Below are 26,589 nucleotides of genomic sequence, written 5' to 3' on the forward strand. Positions count from 1 at the left end.
ATAAACCCACGCACATATGGTCACCTTATCTTTAATAAAGGAGGCAAGGATATACAATGGAGAAAAGACAGTCTCTTCAATAAGTGGTGCTGGGAAAACTGCACAGCTACGTGTAAACGAATGAAATTAGAACACTTCCTAACTTGTGGCACACGGGCTTAGTTGCTCCACGGTGTTTGAGTTAAAAATAAACTCAAAATGGATTAAAGACTTAAATGTAAGGCCAGTCAGTATAAAACTCTTAGAGGAAAACATAGGAGAAACACTCTTTGACATAAATGACAGCAAGATCCTTTTTGATCCACCTCCTAGAGAAATGGAAATAAAAACAAAAATAAACAAATGGGACCTAATGAAACTTAAAAGCTTTTGCACAGTAAAGGAAACCATAAACAAGACCAAAAGACAACCCTCAGAATGGGAGAAAATATTTGCAAATGAAGCAACTGACAAAGGGTTAATCTCCAAAATTTACAAGCAGCTCATGCAGCTCAATATCAAAAACACAAACAACCCAATCCAAAAATGGGCAGAAGACCTAAATAGACATTTCTCCAAAGAAGATATACAGATTGCCAACAAACACATGAAAGAATGCTCCACATCATTAATCATTAGAGAAATGCAAATCAAAACTACAATGAGATATCATCTCACACTGGTCAGAATGGCCATCATCAAAAAATCTAGAAACAATAAATGCTGGAGAGGGTGTGGAGAAAAGGGAACACTCTTGCACTGTTGGTGGGAATGTAAATTGATACAGCCACTATGGAGAACAGTATGGAGGTTCCTTAAAAAACTAAAAATAGAACTACCATACGACCCAGCAATCCCACTACTGGGCATATACCCTGAGAAAACCATAATTCAAAAAGAGTCATGTACCAAAATGTTCATTGCAGCTCTATTTACAATAGCCAGGACATGGAAGCAACCTAAGTGTCCATCATCGGATGAATGGATAAAGAAGATGTGGCACATATATACAATGGAATATTACTCAGCCATAAAAAGAAACGAAATGGAGTTATTTGTAGTGAGGTGGATGGAGTTAGAGTCTGTCATACAGAGTGAAGTCAGAAAGAAAAAAACAAATACAGTATGCTAACACATATATATGGAATCTAAGGAAGAAAAAAAAAAAAGGTCATGAAGAACCTAGTGGCAAGGTGGGAATAAAGACACAGACCTACTAGAGAATGGACTTGAGGATATGGGGAGGGGGAAGGGTAAACTGTGACAAAGTGAGAGAGTGGCATGGACATATATACACTACCAAACGTAAAATAGATAGCTAGTGGGAAGCAGCCGCATAGCACAGGGAGATCACCTCGGTGCTTTGTGACCACCTAGAAGGGTGGGATAGGGAGAGTGGGAGGGAGGGAGATGCAAGAGGGAAGAGATATGGGAACATATGTATATGTATAACTGATTCACTTTGTTATAAAGCAGAAACTAACACACCATTGTAAAGCAATTATACTCCAATAAAGAAGTTAAAAAAAAATGTTACTGAAAAAAATTACTTCATTGCTAAAAGTACTAACCAGCATCTGAGCCTTCAAAAAGTTTTAATCTTTTTGATTGTGGAGGGGTTGAAATATTGCAAGAATTACCAAAATGTGACACAGAGGCATGAAGTGAGCAAGTGCTGTTGGAAAAATGGCACCCAACAGACTTGACACTGGGTTGTCACAAACCTTCAATTTGTGTTAAAAAAAAAAAAATTATCTACAAACCTCAATAAAGTGAAGCAAAATTAAACAAGGCATGCCTGTAATCACTTTGAATGTCAACGGATTAAATGTATCAATTAAAAGACAGAGACTAGATCAAAAAATAAGACTCAACTATATGTTGTCTACAAGAAACCCACTTTAAGGACTTCCCTGGCAGTCCAGTGGTTAAGACTCTGTGCTCCCAATGCAGGGGGCACAGGTTCGATCCCTGGTTGGGGAACTAAGATCCTACATGCCACATGGCGCAGCCAAAAAAAAAAAAAAAAAATTGAGAAAATTGATAAAGACAAATGTTGATTCTTCCAAAAAATTAATAAAGCTAATATGTTTAAAAAAAAAAAAGAAAGAAGGAAAGAAAGAAACATTATTATTATTTTTTTTTAATTTATTTGGCTGCCTCAGGTCTTTAGTTGTGGCACGCAGGATCTTCATTGTGGCACATGGGATCTTTCACTGTGGCACTTGGGCTCTTCGTTGCAGTGCATAGGCTTCTCTCTGGTTGTGGCGTGCAGACTCCAGAACGTGTGGGCTTAGTTGCCCCGCGGCATGTGGGATCTTAGCTCCCCAACCAGGGCTCGAACCCATGCCCCCTGCATTGGAAGACGGATTCTTAACCACTGGACCACCAGGGAAGTCCCAGAAACCCACTTTAAATATAAAGAGAAATATAGATTAAAAGTAAATGGATGGGGCTTCCTTGGTGGCGCAGTGGTTAAGAATCCACCTGCCAATGCAGGGGACATGGATTCAAGCCCTGGTCCAGGAAGATCCCACATGCCGCGGGCAACTAAGCCTGTGAGCCACAACTACTGAACCTGCCCTCTAGAGCCCACGAGCCACAACTACTGAGCCAGCGTGCCACAACTACTGAAGCCCACATGCCTGGAGCCCGTGCTCTGCAACCAAAGAAGCCACCGCAATGAGAAGACTGCGCACTGCAACGAACAGTAGCCCCCGCTCGCCACAACTAGAGAAAGCCCGTGCAAAGCAACGAAAACCCAACACAACCAAAAAAAAAAAAAGTAAATGGATGCGGATTTCCCTGGTGGTCCAGTGGCTAAGACTCCATGCTCCCAATGCAGGGGGCAAGGGTTTGATCCCTGGTCAGGGAACTAGATCCTACATGCCTCAACTGAAGATTCCACATGCTGCAACTAAAAGATCCCGGGTGCCGCAACTAAGACCCGATGCGCCCAAATAAATAAATAAATAAATAAATAATTTTAAAGTAAATGGATGGAAAAATATACCCTGCCAACACTAATCAAAAGAAAGCAAGAGTAACTCTATTAATTTCAGACAGAGCAGACTTCTAAGCAAGAAAAGTTATCAGGAATAAAGAAAGACATTACATAATAATAAAGAGATTAATTCTCCTAGAAGACATAACAATCCTTAATGTGTATGTGCCTAACAAAAGAGTCATTGGTGAGGCAAAAAATGATAGAACTGCAAGGAGAAATAGATGACCCACTATCACAGTTGGAAATATCAACCCCCCTCTATCACAAATGGACAGATCCAGCAGGTAGAAAATCAGTAAGGATATAATTTAACTCAACAACACCATCAATCAATTGAATATGATAGACATCTACAGACTACTCCAATCAAGAACAACAGAACACACATTCTTCTCAAGCTCACACAGAACATTCACCGAGACAAACCACGTTCTGGGCCATAAAACACACCTTATATTTAAAGCAAGAGAAATCATGCAACGTCTATACTCAGACCACAGTGGAATTAAACTAAAAATCAATAACAGAAAGAAAACAGGAACATCCCAAAATACATGAAGATTAAACAACATACTTCTAAATAACTCATGGGTCAAAGAAGAAATCTCAAGAGCAATATAAAAATACTTCGAATCAAATGAAAATGAAAAAGGCATCTTATCAAAATTTGCAGGATGCAGCAAAAGCAGTGCCTAGAGGAGAGTTACAGCATTAAATGCACAGACTGGGAAAGAAGATCTAAAATCAATCGTCTACGTCTATACCTTAGGGCAGGGGTCCCCAAACCCTGGGCCGCGGACCAGTCCATGGCCTGTTAGGAACCGGGCCGCACAGCAGGAGGTGACCGGCAGGCAAGTGAGCGAAGCTTCATCTGCTGCTCCCCATCACTCGCATTACTGCCTGAACCATACCCCCCTGCTCCCCAGTCCATGTAAAAACTGTCTTCCAGAAAACTGGTCCCTGGTGCTAACAAGATTAGGGACTGCTGCCTTAGGGAACCAGAAAAAAAAAAAGTAAATTAAATACAAAGTAAGCAGAAAAAAAATAAGAATTACAGCAGAAATCAATGAAATTGAAATCAAGAAATAAGTAGAGAAAATGAACCAAACCAAAAGCTGGTTCTTTAAAAAAAAGAAAAAAAAATCAATAAAATTGATAAACTACTAGCTAGGCTGACTAAAAAAAGAGAGGGCACAAATTACTAGTACCAGAAATGAAAAAGAGGACATCACTACAGATCTCATGGACATTAAAAAAATAATAAAGGAATAGTATGAACAACTCTTTGCCCACAAATCTGATAACCTAGATGCAACAGACCAATTCCCTTTGAAAGACACAATCTGCCAACACTCACATGAGAAGAAATAGGCAGTCTGAATACACCTATATCTATTAAAGAAACAGAATCCATAATTAGCCTTCCACAACTAAAAGCAACAGGCCCAGATGGAGTCACTAATGAAATCTACCAAACATTTAAGTTAGAAATTATACAAATTCTATACAATCTCTTTCAGAGGACAGAAGCAGAGGGAATACTTCCTAAGTCATTCTACGTGACCACCATTAAACCTAACACTAAAACTAGACAAAAACATTATAAGAAAACTACAGACCAGTATCTTGCATGAACACAGATACAAAAATCCTCAACAAATAGTAGCAAATTAAATCTAACAATGTATAAAAAGAATTATACACCATGACCAAGTGGGATTTATCCCAGATGTGCATGCTAGTTCAACACTCAAAAATTAATTAATGTAGTGCAACACATAAACAGGACAAAAAAGAAAAATCACATGATCATATTCAATAGATTCAGAAAAAGCACTGGACAAAACCAAACACTAATTCATGATAAAAATTCTCCATAAACTAGGAATAGAGAACATTCTCAACTTGATAGAGAATATCTATAAAAACGCTACAGCCAACATCATACTAAATGGTGAAAACTCAAAGCTTTCCCACTAAGAACGGGAAAAAGGCTAGGATGTCCCCTCTTATCTCTCCTTTTCAACACTGTACTGGACATACCAGCTAATGCAATAAGACAAGAAAAGGAAATAAACAATATACAGACTAGTAAAGAGAAAAATAAAACTGTCTTTGTTCACAAATGACACTATCATCTAAGTAGAAAATCCAATAGAATCTACAAAACAATTCCTGGAACTATTAAGTAATTATAGTAAGGTTATGGTATACAAGGTTAATATAAAATAGCCAATCACATTCCATATACCAGCAATGAACAAGTGTGATTTGAAATTTAAAACACAATAGCATTTACATTGGTAATGAAATAATGTACAAGATCTATAAGAGGAAAACTAGAGAACTCTAATGAACAAAATCAAATAAGAATTAACTAAATAAAGGGATATTCCATGTTCACGGACAGAAAGACTCAGTAATGTCAACATATCAGTTTTTCACAACCTAATCTGTAGATTCAATGCATTCCAAATCAAAATTCCAACAAGTAATTTTGTGGATACCAACAAACTTATTCTAAAGTTTATATGGAGAGGGCAAAAGATCCAGAATAGTCAACACAATATTGAAGGAAAAGAACGAAGTTGGAGGGCTGATGCTCCCTGACTTTAAAACCTACTACATAGGGCTTCCCTGGTGGCGCAGTGGTTGAGAATCTGCCTGCCAATGCAGGGGACACGGGTTCAAGCCCTGGTCTGGGACGATCCCACATGCCGCGGAGCAACTGGGCCCATGAGCCACAACTACTGAGCCTGCGCGTCTGGAGCCTGTGCTCCGCAACAAGAGAGGCCGCGATGGTGAGAGGCCCGCACACCGCGATGAAGAGTGGCCCCCACTTGCCGCAACTAGAGAAAGCCCTCGCACAGAAACGAAGATCCAACACAGCCAAAAATAAAAATTAATTAATTAATTTAAAAAAACAAAAAACCTACTACATAAAGCTACAGTAATCAAAACAGTGTGGAATTGGCGAAAGAACAAATAGATCAAAGGAACAGAAGAGAGAGCCCAGAAATAGACCCACATAAATATAGTCGCCTGATTTTTACAAAGGAGCAAAGACAATACAATGAAGCAAAGGGATTATCTTCAACAAATGTTGCTGGAACAACTGGACATTTCATATACCAAAAACTGAATCTAGACAAAGATCTAACACCATTCCCAAAATTAACTCACTGGATCATAAACTGATATGTGAAACACAAAACTATAAAACTCCTGGAAAATAACATAGAAAACCTAGATGACATTAGGTATGGCAATGACTGTTTAGATTATATCTAAAGGCATGATCCATAAAAGAAGTAAATAAGCTGGATGTCATTAAAATTAAAAACTCCTGGTCTGCAAAAGACAATGTTGCAAGAATATGAAAACAAGCCACAGACTGGGAGAAAATATTTGCAAAAGACATATCTGATAAAGGACTGTTATCCAAAATATACAAAGAACTCTTAAAACTCAACTGTAAGAAAATAAACACAACTAAAAAGTGGGCCAAAGACTTTTAACAGACAACTCACCAAGATGATATACAGAGCAAACAAGCATACGAAAAGATATTCCACATCATATATCATCAGCAAAATGCAAATTGAAAAAAGGAGATATCACTGCACAACTACTAGAATGGTCAAGTTCTGGAACACTGACAACACCAAATGCTGGTGAGGATATGGAGTAACAGGAACTCTCATTCATTGCTGGTGGGAATGCAAAATGGTATAGCCACTTTGGAAGAGAGATTGGCGCTTTCTTACAAAACTAAAAACACTCTTAGCGTACTCAGCAATCATGTTCCTTGGTATTTACCCAAAGGAGTTAAAAACACATGTCCACCCCAAAACCTACACAGAGATGTTTATTCCAGCTTTATTGTTAATTGCCAAAACTTGGAAGCAACCAAATGTCTTTCAGTAGGTGAAGAGATAAACTATGGTAGAGCCAGACAATGGAATATTATTCAGTGCTTAAAAAAAAAAAAAAAAGATCTACCAAAGCATGAAAAGACACAGAGGAAACTTAAATGCATATTACTAAGTGAAAGAAGCCAATCTGAAAAGGCTATATACCGTATGACTCCAACTGTGTGACATTCTGGAAAAGGCAAAACTATGAAGACAGTGAAAAGATCAGTTGTTGTCACAGACTGGCAGGGGAAGTAGGGTAGGGATGAATAGGTGGAGCACAGAGAATTTTTAAGGCAGTGAAAATACTGTTTGATACCATAATAATGGATACATGTCATTATATATTTCTCAAAATCCATCGAATGTATAACACCAAGAGTGAACCCTAGTGTAAACTACAGACTTAGGGTGATTATAATATGTCAATGTAGGTACATCAATTGTAACAAATCTATCACTTTGATAGAAGTTGATAATGGAGGCTATGTATGTGTGAGGTCAGAGGGTATGTAAGAAATCTCTGTACCTTGTCCTCAGTTTTGCTGTAACCTAAAACAGCTCTAATAAAATAAAGTCCTAAAGAAAGTTATACACACAAACACATACAGGCTGAGAATTTTCCAAAGTAAATAGAGATCTCAAATCAGACCTCAAATCACAGATCCAAAAGGACTATCAAGAAAAATACATTCCACGACCCCCACAAAAAACTCATACCTAAACATCATATTCAAACTGGTAAAAAAACAAAGATACAGACTATATTGAAGGAAGCCAGAGAGAAAAACATGTTACATTCAAAAGAAGAAAGATGAGGATTAAAGCCAACTTCTCATTAAAAACTCTGCAGCCAGAAAATAATAAAGTGACATCTTAAAAATGATGAAAGAAAAAACTGTCAAACCATATCCTATAGCCAGGGAAGTATTTCTCAAAAATGAAGGAGATTCAATCTACCACTTTCAGTAAAAAGGAGAACTAAGCAGAACATCAAGTAAATAGAAGACAAACAACATTATAATCCAACCAGACTAAATAGATATCTACAGCACACTCTATCCAAAAGTAGCAGAATAAACATTTTCCTCAAGTGCACAAGAAGTATTCTCCAGGATAGAACATATGATGGTGATAAAACAAGCCTCAACAAACACAGAAAGATAAAAAACATACAAAGTATGTTTTCCAACATAATGAGTGAAATTATAAATAACAAAAGGAAGAAATTTGGGGAGTGGACAAATACGTGGAAATTAAACAAAACACTCCTAAATAACCAATGGGTGAAAGAAAACATTACAATGGGAAAGTAGAAAATACTTTGAGATGAATGAAAATGAAAATGTCTTAAAAACTTAAACGATTTAGCTAAAGCAATACTTAAAGGGAAATTGACATCTATCTAATGCCTATATTAAAAAAGAAAGATCTCAAACAAATAACCTAAACTTCCACTAGACCCAGAAAAAAAAAGAGCAAACTAAACCTAAAGAACACAGAAAAAACCCAAAATAATAGAGGAGAAATTAATAAAAAATACTAAAACAAGAAAAATCAATGAGATGAAAAGTTGGTTTTTTGAAAACTAAAAAAATTGACAAACTTTCAGTTAGATTTGAGCAGGGGGAAAAAAGAAGACTCAAATAACTAAAAGCAGAATGGCAGTGGAGACATTACTAACAAATACAAAAATAAAAGACAAACTGCCAAAGCTGACTTGAGAAAAAATATAAAATCTGAACAGAACTACAAAAGATAAGAAACTGAGGACTTCCCTAGTGGTGCAGTAGTTAAGAATCTGCCTGCCAATGCAGGGGACATGGGTTCAAGCCCTGGTCCAGGAAGATCCCACATGCCTCAGAGCAACTAAGCCTGTGTGCCACAACTACTAAGCCTGCACTCTAGAGCCCACACGCCACAACTACTGAAGCCCACACGCCTAGAGCCTGTGCTCCACAACATGAGAAGCCACTGTAATGAGAAGCCTGCGCACCGCAACGAAGAGTAGACCCTGCTCACCACAACTAGAGAAAGCCTGCGCACAGCAATGAAGACCCAGTGCAGCCAAATATAAATAAATACATTTTTTTAAAAATTGAATTAGTAATCAAAAACTATCTACCAAGTAAAGCCTAGGCCCAGATGGCTTCACTGATGAATTCTGTCCAACAATTAAAGAAAAATAATACTAAATCTTCACAATCTTTTCCAAATATAGAACAGGAGGGAACAATGTTCAACTCATTCTGTGAGGCCAGTATTAGCCTGATACCAAATCCAGACAAAGACATCACAAGAAAACTACAGAACAATATCTCTTATGAATGTAAATGCAAAAATTCTCAACATGTTAGCATACCAAATCTAGAAATAATATAAAAAGATTACACACTATGACAGAGTAGAATTCATCCCAGAAATGGAAGGCTGACTTAACATATGAAAATCAATTAATACACCAAATTGACAAAAGACAAAACCCATATGATCATCTCAATAGACACAGAAAAAGCATTTGACAAAATTCAACACTGCTTCATGATAAAAACATTTTTAAATGGTTATAGATGGTTAAAGTAGTATATTTTATGTTATGTGTATTTTACAATAAAAATATTTTTAATAAGCAAAGAAACGACCAATAAGCACATGAAAAGATGCTCAACATCATTAGTCATTAGAGAAATGCAAATCAAAACCACAATGAGATACCATTTCACACCCACTAGGATGGCTGTAATGGGGAAAAAAAGAAAAAGGAAAATAACTGTTGGCAAGGATATGGAGAAACTGGAACTCTCATACAATGCTGGTGGAAATGTAAAATGGTGCAGCCATTTCAGAAAGCAATCTGGCAGTTTCTCAAACAATTAAATATTGAGTTACCATATGACCCAGGAATTCCAGTCCTAGCTATATTACTCAAGAGAAATGGAAACATACAGCCACAGAAAAACGAGTACTTGAATATTCACAGCAACTTTAGTCAATAACCAAAGAGGAGAAACAACTCAAATATCCATCAAATGATGACTATATAAACAAAACACAGTACAGCAATATAGTGGAATAATATCTGGCAACAAAGGAATGAAGTACTAATACATGCCAAAACATAGATGAACCTGAAAAAATTAAGTAAAAAAACCAGTCATGAAAGACTACATATTACATGATTCCATTTATATGGAATGTCCAGAATATGCAAATCTATACAGACAGAAAGTAAATTAATAGTTGCTTAGGGTTGGGTGGGATGAGGGCTTTGGGTTACTGGTTAAGTGTATAGGGTTTCTTTCTGGAGTGATGAGAACATTCTAGAATTAGACTGTGGTGATGGTTACACAACTCTGTTAATATACTAAAACCCACTGTATACTTTCAATGATGAAAGTATTATATGATGAATAAATTGAGTATGTGAGTTATATCTCAGTAAAGCAATTACCATAAAAATGGAGAAATACATTTTCAGACAAAAATAAAATAGAGAATTAATTGGTCTACATTAAAATAAGTGATAAAGGAAGCTCTTCCAGCAGAAAAAACATGATACTGGACAGAAACTGGGACCTACACAAAGAAATAAAAAGCCCTTGATGGTACAAATAAAGGAAAATATGGAATTCTTTATTTTTTATTTCCATTGCTCTAAAAGTCATTTAACTATCTAAAGCAAAATAGTATCGATGTATTGTGTGTTATAATATATGCAAAAGTAAAATGTATGGTAAAAATAACACAAAGGAGGGTAGAAAGGAATCGGGAGTCTTTATACTAGGGAATCTTTATACTACGTGTGAAACAATATGACATTATTTGAAGGTAACTGTGATTAATTAAACATGTATACTGTAAACTCTAGAGCAACCACTAAATATTTTTAAAAAGAGATATAAGGTAAGTAAATAGTAGAAATTAAATGGAATCATAAAATAATACTCAACAAATACAAAAAAAGAACAGAAAAAGAAGAAACAAAGAACAATTGGAACAAGTAAACAGCTTTCAATCCAATTACATCAATAATTACATTAAATATAAACGTAAAGGACAATTAAAAAGACTGAAATTGTCAGGCTGAATTTTAAAAAAAATTAAAAAGACTGTAAGACTGGGAAAAAAAGCATGACACAATTATACAAAAATGAGAAACACAGATAGCAAGCAAACAACTATCAAGAGTCTACCAATGGTAACAAAAACCTAACTATCAATTGATAAAGATTATTGCACCTCAAAAAGTAACTATTATCAATAATTCTCAAGACTGAAAATAACTTGAGTACATTCAACAGATCTAACCATAGTGACAGCCACCTCTAGATATAACACAATGATTTAGCAACAACAAAAATTATGGTTAATTTTATAAGGCTGAGAATTATACCTTAAATCACCAAAATTCAAATTAACAGTGAAAAACATCCTTCTTTATCTTCAACTGTTGTAATAATTTCAGCTAGTTATCATAGTTTTTGAAAACTTCACTGAAATAAACATCTCACATGACATTAAAATGCAAAAATACAGTAATTATTAAACGACTTCACAATTGAGTAACAAAGTCAGAAGAGAAAAAACTTCCAACAAAGGATTTCTCTGATATTGTGATTTATAATAATAAATATATACCTAATCTTTGCCCCTGGCTCTGGCACAGAGCTCCTAATACCCTTGGAATTTCCTCAATGAAAAGAGCAAATAAAGGTGTCTTTTGTTATTCATAACAATCCCCTCTTCGGCACACCAGAGACTATGTTAATGAACTTACTTTTGGAAAGACCCTAAGGATGGGGGCTGGTCACCAGGGGAACCAACCAAGGTACTAGAGGATTAGAACTTTCATTCCAACTTCCCAACGTCCAGGGAAGGGAGAGGGGCTGGCTGGAAGTTGAACCAATCACCAATGGCCAATGATTTAATCAACCATACCTGCAAAATGAAGCCTCCATAAAAATACCTGAACTACAATGTTCAGTGAGCTTTGAGGTTGGTGAATATGTGTGTGTACTGGGAGGGTGACATACCTGGAGAGGACATGGAGATCTGCACCCCTTTTCCTATATCTTGCCCTATGCATCTCTTCCATCTAGCTGTTCCTGAGTTATACCCTTTATAACAAACCAGTCATCTAATAAGTAAACTGTTTCCCTGAATTCTGAGAGCCATTTTAGCAAATTAATCAAACCCAAGAAAGGGGTCATGGGAACCTCTGATTTATAGCAAGTCAGTCAGAAGCACAGGTAACAACCTGGACTTGCAACTGCTGTCTAAAAGAAGGGGTAGTCCTGCAGAATTAAGCTCTTAACTTGTGGGATCTGAGAGTGTCAGATTTCCTTAAATTGTAGGGCACCCAGTGTCTGCCAGAGAGCTGGAGAACCGCTTGGTGTGGGGAAAAAAAAAACCCTACACATTTGATGACCAGAGTGAAGTGTTAAGAATACAGGAAACACACAGAAGAGTTTTTCCCTAAAAATTTTAATGAACAAAAGAGTAAAACACACCATTATTGGAGCCACTAAGTGACTTTCTAAGTGTTATCTGCATGTTATTGATGAGGAAACAGAGGTAGGCTGAAAGTAGTGGCTTGCCTAAAGTCCACATAGTAAGGTGAAGCAAGGATTCAAATCCAAGTGTGCCTAACTCTGAAGGTCACATTTTTAATTTCAACATTGTCTTTAATAAGTCAGTTGTATATGCTATAGGTTAACTGTGATCCCTACAAATTTTAATGGAACCCAGAATTAACAGGAAGCACACACAACCTTATTCAGAGAAACCTCTTCCTAATGAAGAAACCAGTGTCAAGTCTATGACTGTTGTAATTTCCAAACCATTCTCAACACAAAAGTGAAAACATACGTGCAATTTTTCTTTTAGCCAAACACTTTGCTCTATTCGACTGTTTTGTCTTCATTTTCTGCAATCCATTCTCCTCCTTTGGTTCCTGTTGCAAAACAAGAAATATGATCAGGGCGACTGCCATTAAAAGTAGTACTCTTTCTACCTCCTCTACAGCCAACAGAGGCCACTGAGCCTCTGAAGAATCAGTGGTGGTTGTAAATGTTCACAGAAAACATCAGAAAAAGATTCTTATGGTAGAAAAAGGAAAATGTAGACTCAGAACCAATAAAAATTAAAAATCATAATATACTCACGTAATTATCTGTCATATAGAAGCTCATGTAAAATTGGTCCATCTGCAAAATACCAGCAAGTACGCACCCAAGTTCAGAGAAAGCTTGATGCAAGGTTTAAAAATCAATAATAAAGTTTAAACTCAGTGCATAGTCACTTATTTTAAATCAGTACTTTTAAAAGCAACAGAACAACTGAGGAAAAGTATGCAACATATTTATCAGACAAAGGGCTAATTTTCCTTATATATAGAGCTCTTATAAATCAATACAGAGACCAATATTTAACCTCCTCCCATAGGCAAGGAATATGATAAAACACTTCATAGAAAAACATACACAAGGGGCTCATAAGTATGCAAATCATAATTATATAGATACTTTTTTAAACCTATACTAATAGTAAAAGTGAAAATGTTTTATAAAACACTTATTGTGGGGAAACAAGTACTCTCATACCACTGATGGAATACAATGGATGCAAATCATTAGTTTGTGCACCTGGAACTAATACAGCATTGTAGGTGAATTATACTTCAATTAGTGTGTGTGTGTGTGTGTGTGTGTGTGTGTGTGTGTGTGTGTGTGTGTGTGTGTGTGTGTGTGTGTGTGTGTGTGTGTGTGTGTGTGTGTGTGTGTGTGTGTGTGTGTGTGTGTGTGTGTGTGTGTGTGTGTGTGTGTGTGTGTGTGTCAACACTGGGAGGAAATGCATCAAAATGCTAATGGTGGGCTTCCCTGGTGGCGCAGTGGTTGAGAGTCTAACTGTCAATGCAGGGGAGACGGGTTCCAGCCCTGCTCTGGGAGGATCCCACATGCTGCGGAGCAACTAGGCCCGTGAGCCACAACTACTGAGCCTGTGCGTCTGGAGCCTGTGCTCCGCAACAAGAGAGGCCACGATAGTGAGAGGCCCGCACACCGCGATGAAGAGTGGCCCCCGCTTGCCGCAACTAGAGAAAGCCCTCGCACAGAAACGCAGACCCAACACAGCCAAAAATAAATATAAAAATAAATTAATTAATTAAAAAAAATGCTAATGGTGGGACCTCCTTGGTGGTCCAGTGGTAAAGAATCTGCCTTGCAATGCAGGGGACGCAGGTTCAATCCCTGGTCAGGGAACTAAGATCCCACGTGCTGTGGGGCAGCTAAGCCCATGTGCCACAACTACTGGGATCACGTGCCTCAACTACAGCCCACGTGCTGCAAACTACAGAGCCCACGCGCTCTGGAACCCGCGTGCCACAACTAGAGAAGAGAAAACCTGCACGCCACAACTAGAGAGAAGCCCACGCACCACGATGAAGAGCCCACACACCACAACAAAAGATCCTGCATGCCGCAACTAAGATTCGACACAGCCAAAAATAAATTAAATAAATAAATAATAAATAAATCTTTAAAAAATAATAATAATTAAAAAATGATAATGGTGGTTATGTCTAGAGGGTGGGGATTATGGGTGATTATCATGTTTTAGTTTAGGCTTCTATGTATTTCTAATTGCCTGCAATTAACAGGTATTGCTTGTAAAATGAGGAAGAAAACAAACGTCATTAAAAATGAAAAAAAAGAATACAGGCAAAGGTGATCCAATAAGTGTATAATTGGGGTCTCTGAAGAAGAAAACAAAACAATGAAAAAGACTAACATAAACACTATAATCAAAAATAATTTATAAGGGAGAAAACACCTGAATCTACAAACTGAAAGTATATACGATTTATCTGGGAAAATGGACCCTGAACAGTCAATTTCCAGACATATACTAATATACCTATCTCACCCAAGAAAAATTCTTAAAGCATGCAGACTGACAAAAAGGCCTAATCACTTACCAAAAAAAGGAAAATAAACTGGACTTATCAAATGCAACATACAAAGCAAAAAAACAAAAAGGCAGCATTTTAAAGAAACTCAAGGGAAAAATATTTTTTTAAACGAAGGATTTTGGATTCCAACAAGCAGTCTTTCAGATATCAAGACTATAGAAAAACAGTACCAAACACATAAGAACTCAGGAAATACTATACTCACAAGGCCTACTTGTCAAATCTAATTAAAAACAAGCACTATTCAACTAAAAAATGATTAGAGAAACTTGGCAAAAGAACTGATAGTGAATATTTAATATATTAAATTTTAGAACTAAGCCTAAAAGTACAGGTGAGAACAGAAAAAAGCATGTAAATATTATATGCAGAGATAATGCAACTAATAAATGAGAGAAGACAGAAGTGGAAAACAGAATAAGTTCATTGACTATTGCATGCACTATAAGTGAAAGTCAAGGGATACTATTTACAACTGACAAGCCAGATCACAGAAAGCTAAATTTTTAAAAATAAGGAAGAAAGGAGCTATAAAAGTCATTAATATAAACTCTGGGCTTCCCTGGTGGCTCAGTGATTAAGAATCCGCCTGCCAATGCAGGGAACACGGGTTCGAGCGCTGGTCTGGGAAGATCCCACATGCCACGGAGCAACTAAGCCCGTGCACCACAACTACTGAGCTTGCGCTCTAGAGCCCGCGAGCCACAACTACTGAACCCATGCACCACAACTACTGAAGCCCACGCACCTAGAGCCCGTGCTCTGCAACAAGAGAAGCCACCGCAATGAGAAGCCCACGCACCGCAACAAAGAGTAGCCCCCACTCGCCGCAACCAGAGAAAGCCCACGCACAGCAACGAACACCCAATGCAGTCAAAAATAAATAAATAAAATAAATAAATTAAAAGAAAAAAAGATAAACTCTAAAACAAAAAACAAAATTATAGGAAGAATAATTCCTGTAACATGGAAGTGAATATCTGTTAACAGTGGGGGGTGAGGGAAGGAGGGAGGTGAAGGAGATGGGAAGAAATTTTATTTTTAAATATTGTGCAAAGATGTAAAATTATACTTTCCAATATGTTAAAGTCAACTTAATCTAAGTTTCATAAGCATGTTAAAATAATTCATATTTCAATAAAGGGCAAACACCTGTATGAAGATTCTTGAAAAAATCATGGAAAATGCATTTTTTAATATGGAGTTTTACATAAGGGAACATGCATTAATATAAAGCAACATTATCGAACAATATTAATTTTCTGCCCTACTTCACTTGCTCTGAGCCCTCTTGATATACATCATCAATTGGAAAACTCTATCAACTGTGTTTGGTGATTTGCATCCAGTGTGACACTTTGATGTTTTATTCATCTGCTTGAAATTGAATTATTTTTCCTAAAAATAAATAAATAAAACAAAAAACATACACCAAAAAGTACGCCAAAAGCAGAGCACCAAAAATCAAAGAATATAGAAAAAGAAATATAGTGAATATAACAGAATCTAAGAAAATTCAACTCAAAGCTATATATGAGACTGTGTTATAATAAAGTGATCCAGAATGGCTGAAAATGAAAGGTCTAGAAGATAATGGTAATCACCTAAATCTGAATCTCTCCACATATCATCCCAGAAAAAACCACAAGACCAACAAGGACCAGAAATAACACCATCTACAACCAATGCCTTCAGCATTATTAGGAGACAAAACATACCACAAACTTCAAATAACCAGCGAGCAGAGAAATAAACAACCAATTCTAACAGAGCTCCACTGCTGCTGCAAGTCTGTGAGTACACAGAACAGAGAAAGGGAAGGCTTAAGAGACTCCATGAAAAATAAGAAAAAGAGATGAAAAACTTAAAGCACAGACAAAATCACCTTCAGAATTAGAATGTCCCACACTAAGGCCAAACACTGGTCCAAGATGTGGTACTTCACACAGTCAGCTACATTTTAAAGGGCTTGAAAGTGAGAGGAACAATAGTGGCAACCACAGAGATGCACCGCTACTGGAAAAGAGGGAGATACACAAAGAAGAGGTGGTACCCCTCAGATTCATGGAAGACAAAGAAAGGAGGAAAAAAAATGAAGGGTCTTGAAGAAAAAAACTGAAACATTCCAACCTCTCCTCCCCACCCTCCCAGTACACTAATATCAACAATACCATCCATAAAAGAAACTGTACTTCACTAGACTGAAGTACACTAAAGTGACAAAAGGGAAGCTTTTGTCCAGGAAATGATAAGAATAAAAGAAGAAATTCCAAACTAAGCAACTATAAAACAAAAACAGAAAATGCAAAATAAACATTTCAGTTTATGAACATTCTCCTCTAATCACCAACCCAGAAAAAGAAATTAACACATTCCAAACAAATTTGAAAGAATCGTCTCCAGGTTAAGAAAAACCTAGAATCAGGGGCTTCCCTGGTGGCACAGTGGTTGAGAGTCTGCCTGCCAATGCAGGGGACACAGGTTCGAGCCCTGGTCTGGGAAGATCCCACATGCCGCGGAGCAACTGGGCCCGTGAGCCACAACTACTGAGCCTGCGCGTCTGGAGCCTGTGCTCCGCAACAAGAGAGGCCGCGACAGTGAGAGGCCCGCGCACTGCGATGAAGAGTGGCCCCCACTCGCCGCAACTAGAGAAAGCCCTCGCACAGAAACGAAGACCCAACACAGCCAAATATAAAAATTAATTAATTAATTAATTAATTTTTTAAAAAACCTAGAATCAGAAATTTAAAACTCAAACCATAAAATGACAAAAAAAGGAACAAATGAAATGAAAGTTGATAAAATTCAGGAAAAAAACTGAAAATAGATAAAACCATCTCAAAAAATAAAAATGGGTCTCCAAAGAAAAACTATACAAGTAAAAATCTAAAAGAGTCACTGAAGAAATACAAGAAAACAATGAGAAAATGAAGGGACTAACCTATAGCAGGGGTGTCCAACACCTGGGCCGTGGACCGGTACTGGTCTGCAGCCTGTTAGGAACCAGGCCACACAGCAGGAGGTGAGCAGCAGGCGAGTGAGTGAAGCTTCATTTGCCGGTCACCACTGCTCACATTACCGCCTGAACCATCCCCCGCCCACCCTCCCACCCCCCAGCCGTAGAAAAACTGTCTTCCACGAAACAGGTCCCTGGCACCAAAAAGGCTGGGGACCACTGACCTATAGGATAGCGCAGAGAAAAGAACAAAATGAAAATAGGTATGCTGCATTTCACATAAAAAGAAGTGGAATTAAGAAAACATGAATGGGCTTATTTTTGCTTTAAAGCAATGTAAGAATAAAAAAGAAATCAATAAAACTGGTTGTCAACAGGGGTGAGGGATGTGGAATAGGGAGTACAGGATGGAAAAGCAAGATAATTTCAGTATATCTTTCTCTACAGACTTAATTTGTTCAAAAAAGCAAACTTTCTACAGAATGCAAAAATAAAATTAAATCAACAAGAATGGGAAGAAAACTAAAAAGCAATGCACAAACAATCAGTTGGACGGTATATTTTAAAGTACCTCAAGAACTTTATTAAATATAAAAGGTCTAAACACATCAGTTTAAAAAAGGAGAGATTGTCAGCCGGTATAAAATTAGAAAGATCAAACTCTGTGCTACCTACAAGAAACTCAAATAAAGACATAGCTAGGTTAAAAGTTAAAATACCGGGGGCTTCCCTGGTGGCGCAGTGGTTAAGAATCTGCCTGCCGGTGCAGGGGACATGGGTTCAAGCCCTGGTCTGGGAAGATCCCACATGCCGCGGAGCAACTAGGCCCGTGAGCCACAACTACTGAGCCTGCGCGTCTGGAGCCTGTGCTCCACAACAAGAGAGGCGGCGACAGTGAGAGGCCCGTGCACCGCGATGAAGAGTGGCCCCCACTCACCACAACTAGAGAAAGCCCTCGCACAGAAACGAAGACCCAACACAGCCATAAATACATAAATAAATAAATAAATAAATAAATGAATGTATGTATGTATGTATGTTTAAAAAAGTTAAAATACCAACAAATGGTGCTGGGAAAACTGGATACACACAAGCAAAAGAAGGAACTTAGACCCCTATCTTATACCATATACAAAAGCTAATACCACAAAATGGATCAAAGACCTAAATATAAGAGTTAAAATTTTAAAACACTTAGAAGAAAACATAGGGGAAAAGCTTCATGACACTGGATTTGGCAATGATTTTTTTGGTTATGACACCAAAGCACAAGAAACAAAAGAAAAAATTAGATAAATTGGACTAAATTTAAAACTACTGTGCATCAAAAGATATCAACAGAGTAAAAAGGCAATCTATGGAATGGGAGAATACATGTGCAAAACATATATCTGACAAGGGGCTAACTATCCACAACATATAAAGAACTCCTACAATTCAATGACAATGTAAATATACTTACCGTAAAAATTGTTAAAATGGTAAATCTTATGTTATATATATTTTACCACTACACACACACACACACACACACACACACACAAAACATCTCATACTATACACAAAAATTAGCTCAAAATGGAACAAAGACCAAATCATAAGCACTAAAATTAAAAAACTCTTAGGGATCAACTTCATGACTTTATATTTGGCAACAGATTCTTAGATACGATACTAAAAGCATAAGCAACCAAAGGGGAAAAAACAGATAAGCTGGACTTCATTAAAATTTAAAACTGTTGTGCATCAAGAAACATCAAGAAAGTGAAAAGACAACCCCAAAAATGAAAGAATATATTTGCAATTAATATACCTGATAGGTTTAATATGCAAACTATTAAGAAAACCACCAAACAACAAAAAGACAAACTGCACTGTATAAATGGACAAAGGCCTTGAACAGACGTTGCTCCAAAGAAGCTATACAAATGGATAACAAGTACAAAAAAGATGCTCAAGCTCATTAGCCATTAGGGAAATGCAAGTCAAAACCACAATAAGAAACCACTACACACCCACTAGGGTGGTTATGATAATTAAATATTAAAAAATAACAAGTGTTACCAAGAACAAAGAGAAACTGGAACCCCAGCACATTGTTGATAGAAATGTAAAATGGTGCAGTCGCTGTGGGGAAAAAAAGGAATGAAGTACTGTTACATGCTACAATATGGATGAACCTTGAAAACATATGTTAAGTGAAAGAAGTTAGTAACAAAAGCCCACATATTGTATAATTCCATTTATAAGACACGCCCAGAATAGGCAAATCCATAGAGACAAAAAGCAGATTAGTGGTTGCCTAGGGCTGGGAGTTTGCGGGGAAAAGGACAATGACTGCTGATGGGAACTGGTTTCTTTTTTAGTTAATGAAAATGTTATAAAATTGATAGTGGTGATAGTTGTACAACTCTGTGAACACACTAAGAACCAAGAATTATACTTTAATTTAGTGAATTATATAATATGTAACTATCTCAATAAAACCGACTATGGAAACATATTAGGATTGCTAGGCAATACTGAGGGGCCACTTGAGGTTTGTGCTCTTAAATATAACATGAGCACTGTTGTGCTCCTTAGGTAGGGACACATAATAGGTGGAGAATTGGATTTAACCAAAATTGGGTTTTCCCAGGGAGTACAGTAGAAATTAGAAATAAGTTGAGAGAAACACAAGCATGTGGAGGCTAAACAATATGCTACTAAACAACCAAGGAATCACTGAAGAAATCAAAGAGGAAATCAAAATATACCTAGAGACAAATAAAAATGAAAACATGACAATTCAAAACCTATGGGACATGACAAAAGCAGTTTTAAGAGGGAAGTTTATACCAATGCAAGCTTACCTCAGGAAACAAGAAAAATCTCAAAGAAACAACCTAATCTTACACCTAAAGCAACTAAAGAAAGAAGAACAAACAAAACCCAAAGTTAACAGAAGGAAAGAAATCATAAAGATCAGAGTAGAAATAAATGAAATAGAAACCAAGAAAACAGAAAGATCAATGAAACTAAAATCTGGTTCTCTGAAAAGATACACAAAATTGATAAACCATTAGCCAGACACATCAAGAAAAAAAGGGAGAGTGCTCAAATCAATAAAATCAGAAATGAAAAAGGAGAAATTACAACCGACACAACAGAAATACAAAGGACCATAAGAGACAACTTACGAGCAACTATATGCCAATAAAAATGGACAACCTAGAAAAAATGGACAAATTCTTAGAAAGGTACACTCTCCCAAAACTGAACCAGGAAAAAATAGAAAACATGAACACACAAATTAAAAGTACTGAAATTGAATCTGTGATTTAAAAACTCCCAACAAACAAAAGTCCAGGACCAGATGGCTTCACAGGCCACTTCTAACAAACATTTAAAGAAGAGTTAACACCCATCCTTCTGAAGCTATTCCAAAAAACTGCAGAGGAAGAAACACTTCCAAACTCATTCTATGAGGCCACCATCACCCTGATTCCAAAACCAGACAAAGATAACCACAAAAAAAAAGAAAATTACAGGCCAATATCACTGATGAACATAGACGCAAAAATCCTCAACAAGATACTAACAAACTGAATGCAACAATACATTAAAAGGATCATATACCATCATCAAGTGGGATTTATCCCAGGGATGGAAGGATTTTTCAATATCCACAAGTCAACCAATGTGATACACCACATTAACAAATTGAAGAATAAGGACTTCCCTGGTGGCACAGTGGTTAAGAATCCACCTGCCAATGCAGGGGACATGGGTTCGATCTCTAGTTCGGGAAGATCCCACATGCCACGTAGCAACAAACCCCATGTGCCACAACTACTGAGCCTGCGCTCTAGAGCCCGCATGCCGCAGCTACTGAAGCCCGAGCACCTATAGCCTGCACTCCACAACAAGAGAAGCCACTGCAATGAGAAGCCCACACACAGCAATGGAGAGCAGCCCCCACTTGCTGCAACTAGAGAAAGGTCGCGCGCAGCAACGCAGCCAAAAGACCCAATGCAGCCAAAAAAAAAAACGCATTGAAAAATAAAAACCATATGATCATCTCAATAGATGCAGAAAAAGCTTCTGATAAAATACAACATCCATTTATGATAAAAACTCTCCAGAAAGTGGGCATAGGGGGAATCTACCTCAACATAAAAAAGGCCACATATGACAAACCCACGCTAATAACATATTCAATGGTGAAAAACTGAAAGCATTTCCTCTAAGATCAGGAAAAAGACAAGGATGTCCACTCTTGCCACTTTTTATTCAACATAGTTTTGGAAGTCCTAGCCACAGCAATCAGAGAAGAAAAAGAAATAAAAGGGACCCAATTTGGAAAAGAGGAAGTAAAACTGTCACTCTTTGCAGATGACATGATGCTACACATAGCAAATCCTAAAGACACTACCAGAAAACTACTAGAGATCATCAACAAATTCGGTAAAGTTGCAACATACAAAATTAATACACAGAAATCTACTGCATTTCTATACACTAACAACAAAAGATTAGAAAGAGAAATTAAGGAAACAATCCCATTTACCATCACATCAAAAAGAATAAAATACCTAGGAATAAACCTACCTAAGCAGGCAAAAGACCTGTACTCTGAAAACTGTAAGACGCTGATGAAAGAAATCAAATAAGACACAAACAGAAGGAAAGATATACCATGTTGTTGGACTGGAAGAATCAATATTGTCAAAATGACCATACTACCCAAGTCAATCTACAGATTCAATGCAATCCCTATCAAACTACCAATGGCACTTTTCACAGAACCAGAACAAAAAATTTTTTAATTTGTATGGAAACACAAAAGACCCAAAGCAATGTTGAGAAAGAAAAACGAAGCTGGAGAAATCAGGCTCCCTGACTTCAGACTAGACTACAAAGCTACAGTCATCAAGACAGAATGGTCCTAGCACAGAAACAGACATATAGATCAACAGAACAGGATAGAAAGCCCAGAAATAAACCCACTCACCTATGGTCAATTAATCTACGACAAAGGAGGCAAGGATATACAATAGAGAAAAGACAGTCTCTTCAATAAGTGGTGCTGGGAAAACTGGACAGCTACATGTAAAAGAATGAAATTAAAACATTCTCTAACACCATACACAAAAATAAACTCAAAATGGAATATGGGCTCCCCTGGTGGCGCAGTGGTTGAGAATCTGCCTGCCAATGCAGGGGACACGGTTTCGAGCTCTGGTCTGGGAAGATCCCACATGCCACGGAGCAACTAGGCCCGTGAGCCACAACTACTGAGCCTGCGCGCCTGGAGCCTGTGCTCCGCAACAAGAGAGGCCGCGATAGTGAGAGGCCCGCGCACCGCGATGAAGAGTGGCCCCCGCTTGCCGCAACTAGAGAAAGCACTTGCACAGAAACAAAGACCCAACACAGCCAAAAATAAATAAATAAATAAACAAATAATAAAAATAAAGGAATTCCTTAAAAAAAAAAATGGAATAAAAACCTAAACATAGGACCAGATACCATAAAACTCCTAGAGTAAAACATAGGCAAGATGCTCTTTAACATAAATCGCAGCAATATCTTTTTGGATCCATCTCCTTGAGTAATGAAAATAAAAATAAAAATAAACAAATGGGACCTAACTAAACTTAAAAGCTTTTGCACAGCAAAGGAAACTATAACAAAACAAAAAGACAACCTACAGAAAGGGAGAAAATATTTGTAAACGATGCAACCAACAAGATATTAATTTCCAAAATATACAAACAGCTCATATAGCTCAATATCAAAAAAACAAACAACCCAATCAAAAAATGAGCAGAAGACCTAAACAGACATTTCTCCAAAGAAGGCATACAGATGGCCAAAAGGCAAATGAAAAGATGGTCAACATCACTAATTATTAGAGAAATGCAAATCAAAAGTACAATGAGGGGACTTTCCTGGTGGTCCAGTCGTTAAGAATCTGCCTTGCAATGCAGGAGATCCAGGTTCGATCCCTGGTCGGGGAAACAAGATCCCACGTGCCGTGGGGCAACTTAAGCCCACACACTGCAACTACTACTGAGCCCAGTGCTCTACAGCCCACACGTCACAACCAGAGAGCCCTTGTGCCACAACTACTGAGCCTGCACGCCACAACTAGAGAGAAGCCCGTGTGCTGCAAAGAAAGATCTTGCATGCCACCACGAAGATCCCACGTGCCACAATAAGGCCCGATGCAGCAAAAAAAAAAAAAAAAAAAAAAAAAAAGGATAGTGAGGTATCAACTCACACCAGTCAAAATGGCCATCATCAAAAAGTCTACAAATAAATGCTGGAAAGGGTGTGGAGAAAAAGGAATCCTCCTAACACTGCTGGTGAGAATGTAAATTGGTACAGCCACTATGGAGAACAGTTTGGAGGTTCCTTAAAAAACTAAAAATAGAGCTACCATATGATCCTGCAATCCCACTCCTAGACATATACCCGGAGAAAACCATAATTTCTAAAAGATTCATGCACCAAAATGTTCACTGCAGCACTATTTACAATAGCCAAGACATGAAAGCAACCTAAATGTCCATCAACAGATGAATGGATAAAGAGATGTGGTATATATATATACAATGGAATATTAGCCATAAAAAAAGAATGAAATAATGCCATTTTCAGCAACATGGATGGACCTAGAGATTATCATACTAAGTGAAATAAGCCAGACAGAGAAAGACAAATATCATAGGATATTGCTTATATGTGAAAAAAAAAAAAAAAAAAAAAGACACAAGTGAACTTATTTCCACAACAGAAAGAGGCTCACAAACACAGAAAACAAACTTATGGTTACCAAAAGGGAAAGGGTGGTGGAGGAGGGATAAATTAGGAGCCTGGGATTAACATATACACAATACTATGCATAAAATATATAACCAACAAGGACCTACCATACAGCACAGGGGACTACTCTCCATATTTTGTAATAATCTATAACTGAATTGCTGTGCTATACACCTGAAACTTACACAGTACTGTAAATCAACTATACTTCAGTTAAAAATTTAAAAAAAAAAAAAAGAAGTTGAAAGAATATTCAAGTGAATAGTTAGTATAACCATGAGACCTAGGTTAGGTAAGAAGGAAAGTGAGGACATGACAGGATGATGGACAATGAGAAGGTGATAGCCTGGAATTAGACGTCCTAGTGGGGCTGAAGGATTATTGGAGTTAGGATATTAGAAGGAGTGAGTTGGAAAAGATAGGTGGTGGTGATCTTGAAAGTGGCATGATTATTATTGACAGGCTCAATCAGGGTTCCTCACTGGAACCACAGAACACAGAAAATGAATCGAATGTTTTCCTTACTTCTCCCAAGGATGGTACATAACTGGTTGGTACTATTCTAGATGCAGAGGACAGAGGTTAATGCATTACATACAATGGATGCCTGAGGACATTAGGCTTACTTCTCTCTCAGAAATCCCACTTGAGAAAGGCTGAGATGGTATGATCCATGGGAGCTGATAGCCAAAAGGTAAAGGAAGTGAGAGGACAGATAATGAATCACAGCTTAGGTTGAACTACAGAAACTGCAACTTTCATATTCTTCAGTCTAATATGTACATATTAAAATCACCAAGAATGATGGCAAGACTGGCAAAAAGAAAGACAGCAAGTGATATGTTAAAATTTTTAACAAATGGCCAGGAAAGGGGGTGGGATGGGTGACCAGGAGGATAGTAGATGACTTCTTCAAGGTGGAGTAGCAGGCGTAGCAGAATGGTTTGTGCTTCAAACTAGGTTTTCCAGTAGTCTGGAAGCAACAACGAGGAGTAAGAGGATACTTACCCCACCTCCAGGTCAGTGGTATTGTGTTGTAAGGAAGAAGAAACAGCCAGTACCTGAGAAGGTACAAGAAGAAGCAGTACGCTCAGAGGACAGCCATCTTTCAGTTCGAGCAAGAAGATGAAGAGAACTTCCACAGAGAGGGTTAAGAATGTCGAGGATTTTTTGGATCACTGACCCAAATTCCAGAGGGCAGAGTCATTTTGACAGCAGGAGTGGGAGACTGAGTCATATTAGAAAAGTGCCCCCAGATGACGGATTAGAGTCATGGGATGAGAATCTAGGTGATGAGAGAAGCTATGGGAAGCTTGAATTTCTTGGGGGTGTCCAAGGTAAGCAGATTTAAGGCAAGATAGGATTAGTCCAGGTTATCTTTTTTTTTTTTAAACTTTTTTTTTTAATGAGAGATTGATTGAAGTAATTTTATTTTATTTATTTATTTATTTTTGGCTGCGTTGGGTCTTCGTTGCTGCATGCAGGCTTTCTCTAGTTGTGGTGAGCGGGCGCTACTCTTTGCTGCGGTGTGCGGGCTTCTCACTGCGGTGGCTTCTCTTGTTGTGGAACACAGGCTCTAGGTGCATGGGCTTCTGTAGTTGTGGCGTGCGGGTGCAGTAGTTTCGGCACACGGGCTTAGTTGCTCCACGGCATGTGGGATCTTCCCAGACCAGGGCTCGAACCCGTGTCCCGTGCACTGGCAGGTGGATTCTTAACCACTGTGCCACCAGGGAAGTCCTGGTTATCTCTTAAAGGAGCAGTACTAGCCAATGCCATGACAGAAATGTTCTATATCAGCAGGATCAAACATGGTAGCCACTAGTGCCTACGGAGCACTTGAAATGTGACTCATATGGCATTCACAAAAATGAAAAGAATATCAGTGAACTGTGGGACTATTTCAAGTGACCTAATACACAGGTAACTACAGTCCTTGTACAGGGCAAGGAACAAACTA

At 37.7% G+C, this 26,589-nt stretch overlaps 1 protein-coding gene across 1 annotated transcript in view; it reads right to left on the bottom strand.

The window, feature by feature from the left end:
• Positions 1 to 26,589, bottom strand: part of UIMC1 (ubiquitin interaction motif containing 1) — a 144,105-nt gene that overhangs the window by 81,901 nt on the left and 35,615 nt on the right. Inside the window, 1 exon segment of the mRNA XM_036847772.1 lies at positions 12,769 to 12,853. Coding sequence (XP_036703667.1) covers positions 12,769 to 12,853 — 85 coding nt within the window.

This window comes from Balaenoptera musculus, chromosome 3 (assembly GCF_009873245.2).
Source record: "Balaenoptera musculus isolate JJ_BM4_2016_0621 chromosome 3, mBalMus1.pri.v3, whole genome shotgun sequence".
Classification (NCBI taxonomy): Eukaryota; Metazoa; Chordata; class Mammalia; order Artiodactyla; family Balaenopteridae; genus Balaenoptera; species Balaenoptera musculus.